We start from the raw sequence: 14,536 nt of genomic DNA on the forward strand, positions 1-14,536 counted from the left end.
TCTGTCTGAGAAGTGTGAATAGCAGCAGGCTGTTTACATGAGAAGTGTATCCCATGAGACTGATGAAAAGAAAATCATCACTTAATACTGATAGCTTCTACCGTAGCTGAGAAAACTATTACTATAAATTTCATAATAAAAAAAAAAATGGAGATAATGACACTCCTGCTTTTAAAATGCTTCCAGATCCCCTAAATGCTGCAGAAGTGATATTGCTAATATTATTTTACCACCTTGCCAATTGAAGGGTTGTTTTTCAGTGCAAATACGAAAGTTACAGATGGAGTGGGTAATATAAGCTTTTATTTTGTTTGCCAACACTTCCCATTATAAGACTACTTTCAATTGCTTGCAGTTTGACTTTTGTTTGGATAGTATTTTTCCAGGCCAGGTGTCTGCCTCAGGCTCACTCATTTCAGCTGGAAAGTTGCAGCTACAACTGTTTGGCCACTTCCAAGAATAAGGGAAGAGGGTGGAAAAAGAGGGATGATATTTTGATCTTACCATAAAAGCAAAAAATAAAAAAACATTATGAGAATTTGAGCAGTCCAACCTGCCCCATGGCTTTCAACCTCAGCAGGTGACAGCACTATCACAGATGTTCTTGGTGTTCCTATGAAAAGGGTGCCCAAAGTTTGTAGTCTGAGCACAAACTGTTGTGTAAATAGACAAACAAATGGCAGTTACTACATCCTCAGAAGTGACTTTCCAATAATGAACAACTAAGAGCTTCCATCATTGACTGAACACATCCTAGAACTACCCTCAGTGGCTAAGTTAGTTACAGCCACACGCACAGGTACAGTCTGCTGAGACCTCACAAATCAAGACAAACAGAATTCCCTCTCCAGTGCTTGTACAGCTGCCCATACCAGGCCCAGGAAGCATGGACAAGAAAGTGATCTGAATGCACAGAGAAAGAGAGGAAACCTGGGGGCCCAGACGAGTGTTGGATACCAGTCTCTGTTGCTGGACATGCAGACAGCAGCAATGAGAGATGGAGCAGAAATTCAAAATAGTGCCCAGGACAAAACAAAAAAAAAGGGAATTGCAGATCAGGCTTACAGTGGGATTGCAGGTGATGGAGGCTGCTAAAGAGTAGTTGGGAAAAAAGCTGGGAACGTGAGACTGAAACAAAAAAAATAGTGGGGTGGGATACAGCACTGACAGAGGGTGAAGACCCACATGAAGGAGAGACAGATTGAAAAACTGTGGAAATGGAGAAAATGAAGACTGACAGAAAGTTTGGAGTGTAAATGGAGACTGGGAGGATGGCTGAGAATTCTGAGGGGAAGATTAGCTCTGAGTCATGAGAACAAGGCCCCAGGAAAATAAAGACAGAGATGGGAAAGACATGGAGTGTAGACAGGACTAGGACAAGAATGAGCAGGAGAAAATGGAGGAGAACAGGTCATACTTAGGAGGAATGAACACAGAAGTCTACCTCTTCTACAAAATATTATTCTCCTGTACCTAAGATGTCATCATGTAATAGACCTCTTCTGCCAGCAGAAGCATAAGAACCTCACAGGCAAACCACTAGAGCTGGGTGAAATAAGGACTAAGAGACTAGTGCTGCTAGGAATAATTCTGTTCTTGGCAAGGACGTGCACAGTGTCCTTAACGAGGTTAATCTAGATGATTACTTCTGAGGATGTCATAAATGCTGTTTCCGTTTTGCAGGAGGGGAAGAAGAGGACACTTAGTTTACTCTACAACAAAAGCTAGAAGGAAATTGCATTTAACATAGGCCAGAACAAAACATGTTGAAAGATTATTACAGCTGAAAATGAAAGCACCCAACAGGTATAAAATATCAGAAATTAAGTATGCAAGTATAGCCATAGCCTCCCCGTTATGTACGCATTACAGCGTGGGTAGATTTCATGGCTGTTGTCAGAACTCAGAACTGGCCAATTCATTTGTCTAAATGAAAAAAAGAATTTGCCAAGATGGCTTGATTTGCAAAAAGCTCCATTAGGACTCTGGAACGGTTCCAACAGTTCTGTGTCTGCCAAACAGAAACCTGCTTATTTTCCTGCCAGCTTATCCACTCAGCTTCCAGCAGCCAGCTTACAAGGCCGCTAATTTCCAAGATCCAGCTTCTGGGGCTTAGACAATGGACAGGCAAGGGGCTGGGAGGGGTGGCATACCACATCTCTCTGGGCCAGCCATTTGGAGTCCGCAGACCACTTGGGAAAGTGGTTCTGTGGACATGGGTACCAACTCTTCCTAAAAACGTGGCAAATGATTTAATGTAGTGTCTAATTGATTCTTCTAACGAGTAACTCAAAGAAGTAGCTGGCTCGGGGCTGAATAACACATAGATGCCCAGCTCAAAGATTTTGGCTTCCTGACAGCCTCCCAGGTGCAGAGCTAGGCTCTTTAAATCCCACTCTTAGGTTCTCTGGCAGTCAGGATTTCATTCTGAAGTTAGTGCCAAAAAACTTTCTGTTCTGAGATCTTACAGTGGTTTGCAAAGAATGTCTTCAAGATTTTGCTTTCATTTAGATATTTATAAACCTCAAAATACTGTACAGAATGGGCAGCCCTCTTGTATTTAATTACATGCTCATGCTGTTGTATACCTTTGTTTGGACGGTGCTTTTGACAAATCCTTATTCAAGACAGAATTAGGATGCCTCATGTACAGGAGAATTTGGTAAGTAGGCAGTAAATGAGGCAGAGGATTGCTGACAAGAATGGCCAGTTGTATGTGTAATAGAGATAAGTGCTACCCTGTAGAGCCAAAATCTGAATCCACCTTTGCAACAGATCTCTCAGATGGTGCTAATTAAATGACTTAAATCTATCTTTCCCATCAGGTTGCCAAGCTGTATAATGGAACGTATTAAAGACAAAGGACTCCTATTTCGATGAAAGGAGTGCATTGAATGTATAAACTCTATATAACATCAGGTAAACTGGGGGGTGGGGGGGAGGAGGAAATCAAGCTGTGGGCATCTGAAATTGAATATACAAAAAATTTGGATAGTTTTAAGTTTTGTCTATGCCTCAGCTGCCATTTGCCAAAGAGGTCCTTATCACCTTCTTTGGGGGTTTTGAAAAAAAATGTTTCTGAAACATTCTGATATCACAGAGATAATAATCTAAGAAAAATTCATGAGTAAATTGGTAATTATATCTTCAGAATGGAAAATGGAGGAAACCAAATACCAAACAGCAGCCCATTAAGTATCACCTATTTTGAATAAACCCTCAGACGACTGGTTTGGGGTCACTCAGGAAGCTTGCAGCAGTAATGAGAACAACCCAAAGGGCCCATGGTGTTGTGCATGGGCAATAATCCTCTTTCTGTTTCTCTGAAGAAGAAATTAGTAGAGTGATAATATGAGAAGTTGAACTAAAGATAATGATATCATATATCTTGAAATAGTCCATGGCATGTTGAAATGCCTAAAACACCTTTTCTGTAGCCAACTTTGGCTGCCCAACTGCCCAAGCTGAATGGATAGACTGATGGATTGTTCTGTCTGGCTACATTCATTCTGATCATCACTTGAAGGAATGTATCACTTAAGAGGTGGCATTCATCACCATATTTACCCTAGTAAGCTGTCAATGCAATAGCTACACAGTTATTAATTTGGTATTCATTTCTTCAACTACTTCAATAGATCTGCAATATTATTTTGATGTCAAGGAAAGTATCACAAATGTGAAAAGAAACAGTGACATTAGTTTTTTATGACACAGGATGTGACCAGTGATCCTGTTGGTTTCAGGTACATGAGGTACCACACCTTTCACAAAACAAGTTGCTAGTGTTTTAAGGCTCATCCCCTAACCTCTTGAAATAAATAGCAATTACTTCACTCAAAACTGAAAGCAAGAAAGGGCTAAATAAACCAAACAGAAAGAAAATAAAAGATAAATATCTGTAACAAAGTCATTTTAGATATGTCCTCTATTTCTGAGTTCCCAAGAACTTCAAGAATGGTAAAATTATATTTCAGTTCTTCCTACAGGCTCATGTGAAGCTCACTGCTTAGTGGCCCCATTGCTCAAAACAAGGATCCATGTCTTCTATATCCTTGTGAATAGGTCTAAACATCACCAAGATCTGAATAGCCTGAACAAAATGCTAAAAAAATAAAAAATAAAAAAAATTTGCTCTTGTCTATTGTTGAAATCTTTCAGGTCCATCTGAACATCCTTGTTTGGAACTATTTGAATAGATTTTAAGCATCCTGTTAGAATTTCAAGTCACATTTGCTTATAGTGTTAACTTTCTACAGCAGACAATAAAAGGCTTGCTTAATTACAGTGAAGAAAGGTGAATGCTTGCAGTTCCTGTCTCTGCTTATTAGTAGAAAGACATGCTTTAAAATTCTCATCTTATTTGTTAAAAGCTAGAAAGCCCCCAGCTAATGAAAATGTGGACTTGGCCATCCAGCAGAGAAAGAGTCACCAGTGAAATTTAGGTGACAAAACATTTGTCTACTGTAGTGAAAACTGCTTATAGAAAATGTATTTCTGTAAGGCTTCCTGCTGGAAAGCAAAGGGAATATACCCCACAAAAAGAATAAAGGAAGGTAAAAATTGAGACAGAACAAGACAGTGTCTGCTTATTATCTGTCATCATTAAAAATAAAAAGTATAATTTCAGATTTTTGTTTAAGAGTTCATTATCTAACTGACAGGAGAACCCTTTGTGTGCAGTTCTGTCTCTATAAACCACAAAAGCCATTAGCTCCACTGTAGTTTTCCAAGTCAATCTTACCTTTTACTGTCACATGAACACTCTGGCTGGTGGACAGCTGGGGCTGAACAAGGACATTGCATGTGTATTCACCCTCATCTACTTCCTTCTGCACATCTGAAAGCTTCAGTGTCCCATTGTTCTCAAATGCCACTTGGCGATGGTTAAAGGGTAACAGGTTAGAGTTCTTATACCACTTGATGGAGTAATATGGGTAGCCAATTACGCGGCAGTGGATGTAGGTGTCCCGTCCTGCTATTGCTGTGATGTTTTTCATTGGTCGAATACTTGCTGGCCCTGGAATGGTAAAAGGGAACTCTTGAAAACAATTTAAATGTGCATTTGCTTGTGGAAACAGTTGTATATATTTCTGAATATACTAATGTTATTAACATTTACAGATGCAGCTTACACAATGCTTCTTAGTATTTGACAGTTTTTGCTTCTAAGAGACACTTAAGCAGTTTCCCTAATCTTTATATGCTCTAGTTTTAACTCACCCTGCGGCTTACATACCAATTACGTGGAGATACATATTTGCATTATCCAACACTTGTCTGATAAAATCTTCGCTGCGTTACAAATTAAAAGGCAGAGGATGATTTAATTAATGTGAAATACTAACACTGATACAAAGCAAAAACCCTGTTACACATGAGAATGCTGACAAAGTTAGCATTTATTTTGACGTATATAAAGTATAATACCATGAGGATGGGTATTATGCCATGTAAAGCTGAAAATGCAAGCTAAAGTACTGTGCACATGAATAATTACAATGAATGTTGGACAAGTAAAGGAGGAAAGGAAAAGAAGAAAATCATGCACAGTAGGACTAAAGTAAAGAAACTGTGAATTAATAAAAATGGATATAGGAAAAACAGACTATAGAACACAAGTCAAAAGAGATCTTCCAACATTTAACCATATCATACACTTTCTAGATGGGGCTAGGAAGGTGGTGTTGGAAAATAAAAAGGGGGGGGGGGGGGGGGAGGAATAGGAGAGGGAAAACAGTAAGTTGGTTTTGGCATTCCAAGACTCATTTCAACACATGCAACAATCTTCTTCTCCACTACAATGAGTTATGTGTGTTTTTTTGAGGAGCTGATTTGACAAGCACCTCTTACGTTTATTCGAGCCTGGTACAAGACGACTCCAGCAGAGTTGTTGGCAATACAGCGATAAACTCCACCATCTCGGACCTGAGTGTTAGAGATATTCAGGTAACTGACCACATTCCCTTCAGAGGTGATAATCTGGCTGATACGATGACTTCCATCCTTCACAATGGGATCTTCGTCCAGTGTCCAAGTGATGGTAGGCAGAGGGGTCCCCTTCACATTGCACATAAGAGAGACAGGCTCTCCTGGACTCACCACTTTCTCACTGAAGGCTGAAATGATTTTGGGAGTTCCATCTGCCAAAGGGAAAGAAAAGCAAGAGATGAGTACTTACATGCTGTAAATCTGTTCCCTCTATCCTGAAGCCTAATCACATAAACCAAGATCTTTTTAGAAAAGATGTAAATAATTGTATTCCAGGATGTAACTCTAATCACTGAAGGACAGAAACAAATTCTGGTAGCAGATTACTTAAGTAATACTTTTCTTACTGCAGGTGTCTTTGTCATCTTCTAAGAACACTTGTATGGACCCCACTGAAGGAAAAGCACTTGAATAGATGGACCAGGGCTCTGCACAGCTATATGAACTGCCAGGTTCTTGCAGAGAGGTGTCAGTCATAGACAATTCATCACTAACAACATGCAGCAAAACCTTAACATGATTGGAATTTTACCTCTTCTGGTACATTTCAGGTCCTTTAAAAATTAAGGATGAACCCTGCTGACAAGAGCCAGGCATAACTTGTATAGGCTAATTTCACACAGCTGTGTCAATTCAGTTTAGTCCTGACCCACAATACCCCATTTAGAGAAGTATTATGTTAAGCTTCTCCTGAATACAGATTGCCAGTAATAGTAGTGATGTTTTCTTTCTCTGGTCATATTGTGCTACAGATAAATATCTCTCTGTGATGAGAGCATTCAAATGTTTTCTTGTGTGGTCCATGTCACAACTCACTCAGCCTCTGACAGGTAAATGAATAAAGAGAATGGATGGATACACAGACTTTGAGATTTGAAGTAGGAAGCAGGATTATATAATCACCTAACCAGAGAACTTGGAGGTTAACATTTAGGAATGCTGACACTCTGCTATTAGTTAGGAAGTTCTTTCTGAGATCATGTAATGCATGGTTGTTCTCCTTTGAAAATTATACTTTCAAAGCTGTGTCTAGAAGGGATTTCATTGTAATTGGGAGCAAAAGTGCAAAAGGCCATGTATCAAGATCAGTAGGCAGAACACTGGAAACAAGCCAGTCAGAAGTTTGGACAACAATGCTGTAGGCTACTGTCTGGTTTTAAAGAACCAAGTGGCAAGTAAACTAACTTCAGTGTTCCTACAGTGTTAGCACCTGCAAGAAACAACAGGAAAAGGCTACTCATTACCTAGAGAAGGGACAAAGTCACTTGAAAACTCACCTTGTTCATTAAGCTTTTTAAACACTTAGTTTCACACAGGACAAAGGATGTCAAGACAGGACTGAAGCCTCACTCTCTGTGTGATGTGCTATTTGTGTGCACTGTGTGTTGTCTCCTCATGTATGCTTTACTTTGCCACATGCTACCCATACATTTGGGGGGCTTGAACCATAATGATACCCCTGGAAATCACAATTCTAATATAGGAATTTCAGTGCAACATCACCCAGGAAACTGAGGGAACTGGCAAGATGTATACAAGGCCCTCCCTCCAAAACATGCTGAATCACAGTGAAATTAAAAATAGCACAGAAATATTCCTTTGCTTGCCACATAGTGAAAATCATAAAGCACAGACACTCCCAGACTGCTGAAAGAACTCGGCATGCAAAAAGGTACATTTCATTTTGTTTGATTTCACAATTTTATCTTCTTTCCTCCTCTCCCTGTTATTTCTGTCCCATCAATTGTGTGTCAAAGTTCTAATTTATTTATTTATTTTCATCTCTGACTCTCTTCTTTTCCTTTACTGTATATTAGATACTGTCATTCCTCAGAAAACAAAGCAGCAGCAATATGGGGGAAAAAAAGCTTTTTACCCTGAAAGGAAACTGACACTGGACCAATAAATCTTTGAGTGTGCACACCTCTGCGACTCCTCCCTCTCCCTTCCCCCACCCTCCACCCTTTTCTCAATTCAAGTGACAGGCATTTTTTTTTTTTGAGATAAAAGCAGACATTATTTTCCCAGCGAGACCCAAGTGTCTTTGAAATCTTTCCTGCTGTTGCTCTCTGATAACCTGCACTCTCTCGACATCATGATAGATTATCAATATGCTCTTTAGGCTTTCTTGTCACAGTAGATGGTTGCCGAGGTAACTCAGCTCAGGCAGGTAATCTCTTCTTTTTCTATAAAGACTCTAAAAATAGTGTCCATGCCACAACTGCACTACAGCCTTATTAGCAAACTGACTCTGTACAAATTGATTACTTTCCTCACTTGTTTATCATGTGGCATATTGTGTCAGTAACTTAATATGATCTTCAGGTCTTTAGCCAATATGTCCAACCAGAAAAGGAGGAGATGTTCATCTCTCTCTTCAAGCCTAGAAGAACATGTTTGGAGCTGAATAGAGAACTCTTATCTCATGTCCTGCTGAAAAGCTAGTGTACAAAATAAGCACTGTCCCCCAAAGAGAAAGACGGGAAAGACTGTTTAAAAGAAGTATTTTTATCAAATTGACACTTTCTGTTAGTTTGTTTTTTTTTTCAGGATGAGGAGGCACAATAAACTCTGCTGACAGCTCATAGGTAGCTTTTTCTCTTGTTTAGGTTCTCCTGTCCCTTATTTTACAACAGTGATATCAAAGACAATCATATACAATATGGAGACCAGAATCACTAAACAGGTTGCGACTCACCTTCTAGTACCACCTGAACATAATCTTGAGCAGACATCTTGTCCTTACGCACAAAGCACTGGTATGCTCCACCGTCACTCTTAGCCATGCCATCCATAATAAGGTTCTCCCGGTTGACCCCAGTGATCCGGACATTGTTACCGGGGTTGATGATTTCACCATTGCGGTACCAGGAGAGCTCCTGGTCCTCAGTTCCTGTCACACTGCAGGACAAGGACACTTGGCTACCAACACTGCTTTTTACTTTCCGTGGGCTGATTGTGGCTTTTAGTGGTTCTGAAGATTTAAATCAAAATAAGGGGAGGGAAAGAGAGATAAAGAACTTTAAGTATACATGTACACTTATGTGTGAATAACATTAACTCTCAAGTAAGAACAAAAATCACATCCATGCCTTTCTGAGAAAAACAAAACAGAACACTACAGCAACAACAAAAAACAACAGATTATCATTTTTGCTTGAAAAAAAAAAAGCATTTTCATCCATGACACAAAGCATAAGTGAAAACCTACTTAACATATGATAGAATTCCCTAGACTATGACTAAATGAATGGTAGGAACAAATTTACTAGTAATACCATTTTTACTGGGGGCTTATCAATAGCACTACACATGTTTTTGGAGACTAGGACACTATTTCAGATTAGTTCAGTGTGGACTTTCAAATTGGTGCAATAGGTGTAATCCTGAAGCTTATCTTCTGTTTTCATTTCCTCCAAAAGGCATGTAGTTCACATTATCTGATGTGAACAATTATAGTAAATGCCAAGGACCAGGAGAGTTGTTTATAAGGCTGGAAGATCCACAATAAAATGTTACCAGAAGTGTAGCTATAAAAATCTGTGGAATCTGTCCACACCCAAGTGCTTCTTTGTGTGGGCTAACTAAATTTTCCATTTTGATGTGGGAGGAGTACAGTATTTTCAAATGATCCTTAAGAAGCTGTAGGACATAAGTAATGCACATTTTATGTGGCAGCAAAAAAAAGAATGAATAGTGTTGAAGAAAAATCATAAATGTAAATGCAAGGAAAACAATCTTTATCCTGCCATTAGTTACTGGCATTAATGAATGCAGATCTGATCTCATGTTTTGTATACTTAGGTTTGACTTCCTTATAAAGATGAGGGACTTGTTTGAAGTGTACATTTATAATAGATTCTGGTGTATTGTATGTTCAATACTGACTTTAAAAATAAGAATGAAATTTATAACACATTTCCTTCTTCACTTGTGGATAATCAATGCCAATATCATCTCTGATACTAAACACATACTGTTTATTTTATTTTTTTAGCCAGCTTACGTACATACATAAACATATATATATACTCACATTTATATATAAAAAATTCCTCAACTAACTCATTCACTTTGCAGAAAATTTTGTAACATGTAAGTTAGAATAAATCTTTAGTGTTTCTCCAATATGTATTGCCAAAAATTGCAGGCCAGTTGGGAAAAAACCACATGTGGGTCAGTGGTCCCCATCATTCCAGATCACATACACTTATCTAATAGACTTTTCCTCCAAAATGATCCAGATCAGTAGTTAATCTATGATCACATGCATGTTACAAGTCACTGAATATCCCTATGTTTTTTAAAGAAAAGGCCACAAAGCCTCGAAACTGTCAACAATCAATTAAACAAAGTAGGTATGCCGAAAAGTACCACCAACATCTTAAAGACGAGTCAAGAAAGTGAATCATATCCTCCATTACAGAGAAGAGTAACTTTTTCCCCAACTTTTTCTTCATTTCAACACTATCCATTAGATATCTACCCATTGATAACCGCTAATGGTCTGGCTGACCATTGAGTCCATAAGTAAAATATATCACTGGGGTGTGAGGATGCATTCAGTATCACTAACAACACTGTTACATCATGTTTCTGGACATTTTGACTTTGTGTCACACATGGCAAACTGAATTAAACTAATTTTTATGCATATATGTAACAGCAAAGATCCTTTGTTATAATACATAAATTACTGATCTGATTTATTTTGCCCAAATCCACTATGTGTAATTAGTGGTGAAGACATGTTAATGGCCTGAACTATTCACAAACTTCTCCCTTTTCAGTTTGCTAGTTGTGCTGTACAGGTGGAAATGTTAGTTCACAAAGCATTATTTCTATTTCAGGAAATAATTTCTTTTTAACAGTAGAAGAATAACACTTTTCCAGTGCAGTGCTTCTGAGTAATAATTATCTTTGCTAGAATTTGTGAAACATTCAGAATATTCACACATGAATACTCAACTGAGAGGAGGTATGAGTATTCAATATTACTGAACAGCATGAGTCATGGCAACAAGAGTTTGGCAGCTTTATTCATGAGAACATTTGCAATTTCTTTTTAAGCATCCAATTGAAGCTTCTAAATTACATATCCTCTGTGTGATAAATTATATAGCTACATTATAAATTGCATCTGTTTGCACTTATGATCGCTCAATTGTCCAACTAACTCATCTCCACAGAGCCTACTTTCTGATGTTGCACAACTTTGAGAAGTTTAAGCATTGCTAAGGTAAAGTAACACAACAGAAGGTTCAGTAAGGCATAGCAACATCTTCCCACATGCAAATGCCCAAACTGGAAGCAGTCCAAGAACTTCACTCAGGCTAGGACTTACGTTTTACATATAGTCGCCCTATCATCTCAGCAGTACCATAGTTGTTCCACACCTCGCAGACGTAGTTGCCTGAGTCTGAGGGACGCGTGTTCTCTATCAGCAGACCTGTAACTGTCTGCCGAAACCTGCTGTCAGGCTCCCAGGGAACGTTGTCCTTCAGCCAACGATACTTTGGTGCGGGGTGCCCTGATGCTTTGCAAGGCAGCTCCACTCGCTGTCCTGCCATGGCTTTACGGTGGTCAAACCCATCTAGAATAGATGGAGCTGAATTCGCTGGATCTGAAAGAAAAAATAGTGGTTTTCAATGGGAGTATTACAATTATTACATTCACTAAGCAATATATCAATATTAATTCTCCTGCCTCTCTGACTCACTAGCCCAGTGTTTTATGTACTTCAGTTAGCTACGGTGCCCCAGCCATCAGCCTGGAATATCTCAGTGGTGGTGGCTGAGTTCCAGCAGCATGTGCTACTGAAACATCTCATGTCTACTTGGAATCTCTCCCACTGGACTTTTTCCAGATGGCAACCACTTCCCTGGTCATCGTTCATGTCCCCTATCAGAGGAATAGAGAGCCAAAAATATGTTGCCTGACCAATTATGACAGTTATCCCTCCACTACTCTATTAGAACAAAGCCAAAACACTCTCCATGCTTCTCAGTGGTCCAAAAGCTTTGAATTAAAGGAGCAATATATTCCTTTGTCAGGAAAGAAATGGGCAAAGACATGGGAAATTCTATCTACAGCCTAACTGCCAGACCAGCCCCCTTTTTTTTTCTGTAAAAAGAACTTAAGGTGACAAGTACAATTTACAACTTAATACTCCAACTTTCTGTGCACAGCTTACTGAGAAAAGAAGCTCTCATATAAACATGCTTATTTAACACTGGTATGTATTTATGCATCTCACAGAAGTCTTGTTGAGTACTTTCACAAGATGTGTATGTCCCCCATCAAAAATAGTACCCTATTTATGACACCAGCTCTTTTAATTTGAAAACTCTTGGAGAAAGAGGCTGACATGGTTTACAGCTCTGAGCAGCATGATGGAAGCTTGTCCTGGATCTAGTGTGACAGAAATACCAAACAATACATCAACAATTATTCATTTAAGAATTTGCTTATTGCATGAATATATTTTGCTAGGATTTTCCTCTCACAGAGAAACTCCACATGCTGATCAACTCTTCTTGCTCCTGTCTGACATGTTGATCTCCTTTGGGTATATCTACATAGTAGTTCTCTAGGTGTAGATGTGATTACAACGTTGGCATTTTCTAGTGGTCTTTGACTTAGCTAGTTCAGGTACTGCCCACAGCAGCTGCAGCAGGTTCCTGTCAGAAGCTGGAGAGATTAAATGAGCTTTCTATGCTGAATCCAAGTTATATTGAAATCCCTACCTGAGTTAGTTAAGTTTATAAACAATTTAGCTATATTTTCATGAACTGTAGCCACACCTGGCAAAATACATGTACTCCATTAGTTATAATCACTATGCATGTTAAACTATCAGTCCAGAAACTAAAATTGTGATGGTAAACAAATGGGCTAATTAAATTTTGTATGAATATCTAAATGAAACTCCAAATGCCAAATTCAATTAAAGATAACCACATTTTTTCTCCTTCTCTGTGGGTACCAGCAGAAATTTGAACCACAAAGGTTCAAAGGTAACAATGCATTCACTTTACAGCAATTTACTTGTCAGTCTCATCAGAAACAAGTCAGCCAGTAGTTAAACAGATGATTTTGCATGCATTGGTAGCCACTGGGTCCAAATTTGGCATCAAGGAGTTTATTTTTAGCTTGCCATGCTGTTTATGTCTGGCTTAGTGAGGGCACACTCTGCCAGGATGTTATTGGAAATGCCAATGTCAATTTGACTAATTGATTATTCTTTTCCTTTTCTCCCCTTTGGGGTCATCAGACATCTATGTTTTCTGTGCACAGATTCCTCTGTTTAGCCTGAGGAATTAACTCCATAAAAATGTAAGCATGCGAGGGATTACAGCTCTGGCTGTTAGAAATATTAGGTCTACATGAAAACAGTTTTCTTCAGTTGAAAATAACAATTAAATAATGAAAAAGTAGAAGTGACTTTTAGAATTATTGCCTGTGGAACCCTACTCAAAAGCTCCCAGTAACATCACATTGTTTCCATATGCTTTTAACTTCAAAAGGCTTTGTGGTCCCATTTACAATCCTTTAAGTACAAAAATACAAAGTACTATGTGGACTTGAAAGAAGACGGGGGATACCAGGGAAGGAACTAAAGATGTGATGAAAAAGATGTGACTTATAAATACCATGTGTGACAGACCCCTATTTTGCTGTAGAGAACCACACATGCTTCAATGCTAGGCTCAGGGATATTGTGAAACCACCTCAGATAACAAATTGATGGTGAAAACAAAGCAGCCATTGCCTCAGCAGAAGTCATGGAGCAGGAAGGCAGGCAGGCTGCCCCCAGGAGGTGGCTACTGAGCCATGATGGGAAGCATGACCCCTCTCTGTAACTGCTGTTTCTCACCCTTCAAGAAAAGCCCACCTGTTCCCAGGTCATCTGTCCCAGGTCAAAGCCACTTCCCCTTTTCTCTTCTTGGACTGAACCTGAGCAGGAATAACCCTACCTGAATCCCCATCTGCAGAACAGCTGAACTGAGATTTGCTTATGTACTTGAGAAACCTTGAACTGGTTCTTATAAAGGAGATGTTTCAAATATGTTGCATTCTGTACTTATATATTGAAATGGATGGTAAAAACATCTCTTTGGGATGTCCCTGGGCATCCTTCTAGTCTGAACATACAGTGCATCTAACCAACTAAATAAAAAGAAAAAAGCACAAAAGAAATCCCAGGGTTCATATGCAATCACTCCAATGAGGCAAACAATAAAGTAAATCACCCCAATTAGAATATGTAATATGGAGTATTTTGAGTTATTATTTTACTGTGCTTTAGCAGTCATCAGCAAATGACTTCTGGCAAAGACAACAGGGAAAAAAATGAGGCAAAATACTGTTGTACATACTAAAACATTCACCTTTGGATCTTCTTGGAAGGTTAGAGCAAGAAGTTCATTACGCTTTCAATATCATATGGTCTTTTTATTTATTTATTTATTTTTCTTGATGGTCAGGGGGTGAAAAAGGTTTAAGATTTTAGGAGCTGGAACTCATGGCTTGATAGAATTATTTT

The 14,536-nt window shown here is 38.9% G+C and overlaps 1 protein-coding gene across 6 annotated transcripts in view; it reads right to left on the reverse strand.

Moving 5' to 3' along the window:
• DSCAM (DS cell adhesion molecule) overlaps positions 1-14,536 on the reverse strand; it is a 477,845-nt gene that overhangs the window by 161,240 nt on the left and 302,069 nt on the right. For 5 of the 6 annotated variants that reach the window (XR_011804715.1, XM_072027123.1, XM_038167513.2 and 2 more), the window contains exons 5-8: positions 11,336-11,614; positions 8,690-8,965; positions 5,847-6,143; positions 4,745-5,020 (exon numbers count right to left, since the gene is read on the reverse strand). Coding sequence is in view for 5 of the 6 variants with exons in the window: in XM_072027123.1 (XP_071883224.1) it covers positions 4,745-5,020; positions 5,847-6,143; positions 8,690-8,965; positions 11,336-11,614 (1,128 nt within the window). In the remaining variant the exon portion in view is untranslated. Of the gene's footprint in view, positions 1-4,744; positions 5,021-5,846; positions 6,144-8,689; positions 8,966-11,335; positions 11,615-14,536 lie in introns of those variants that run through there. The other variant, XM_038167528.2, reaches the window with a different exon arrangement.

This window comes from Anas platyrhynchos, chromosome 1 (assembly GCF_047663525.1).
Source record: "Anas platyrhynchos isolate ZD024472 breed Pekin duck chromosome 1, IASCAAS_PekinDuck_T2T, whole genome shotgun sequence".
In the NCBI taxonomy this organism is placed as follows: Eukaryota; Metazoa; Chordata; class Aves; order Anseriformes; family Anatidae; genus Anas; species Anas platyrhynchos.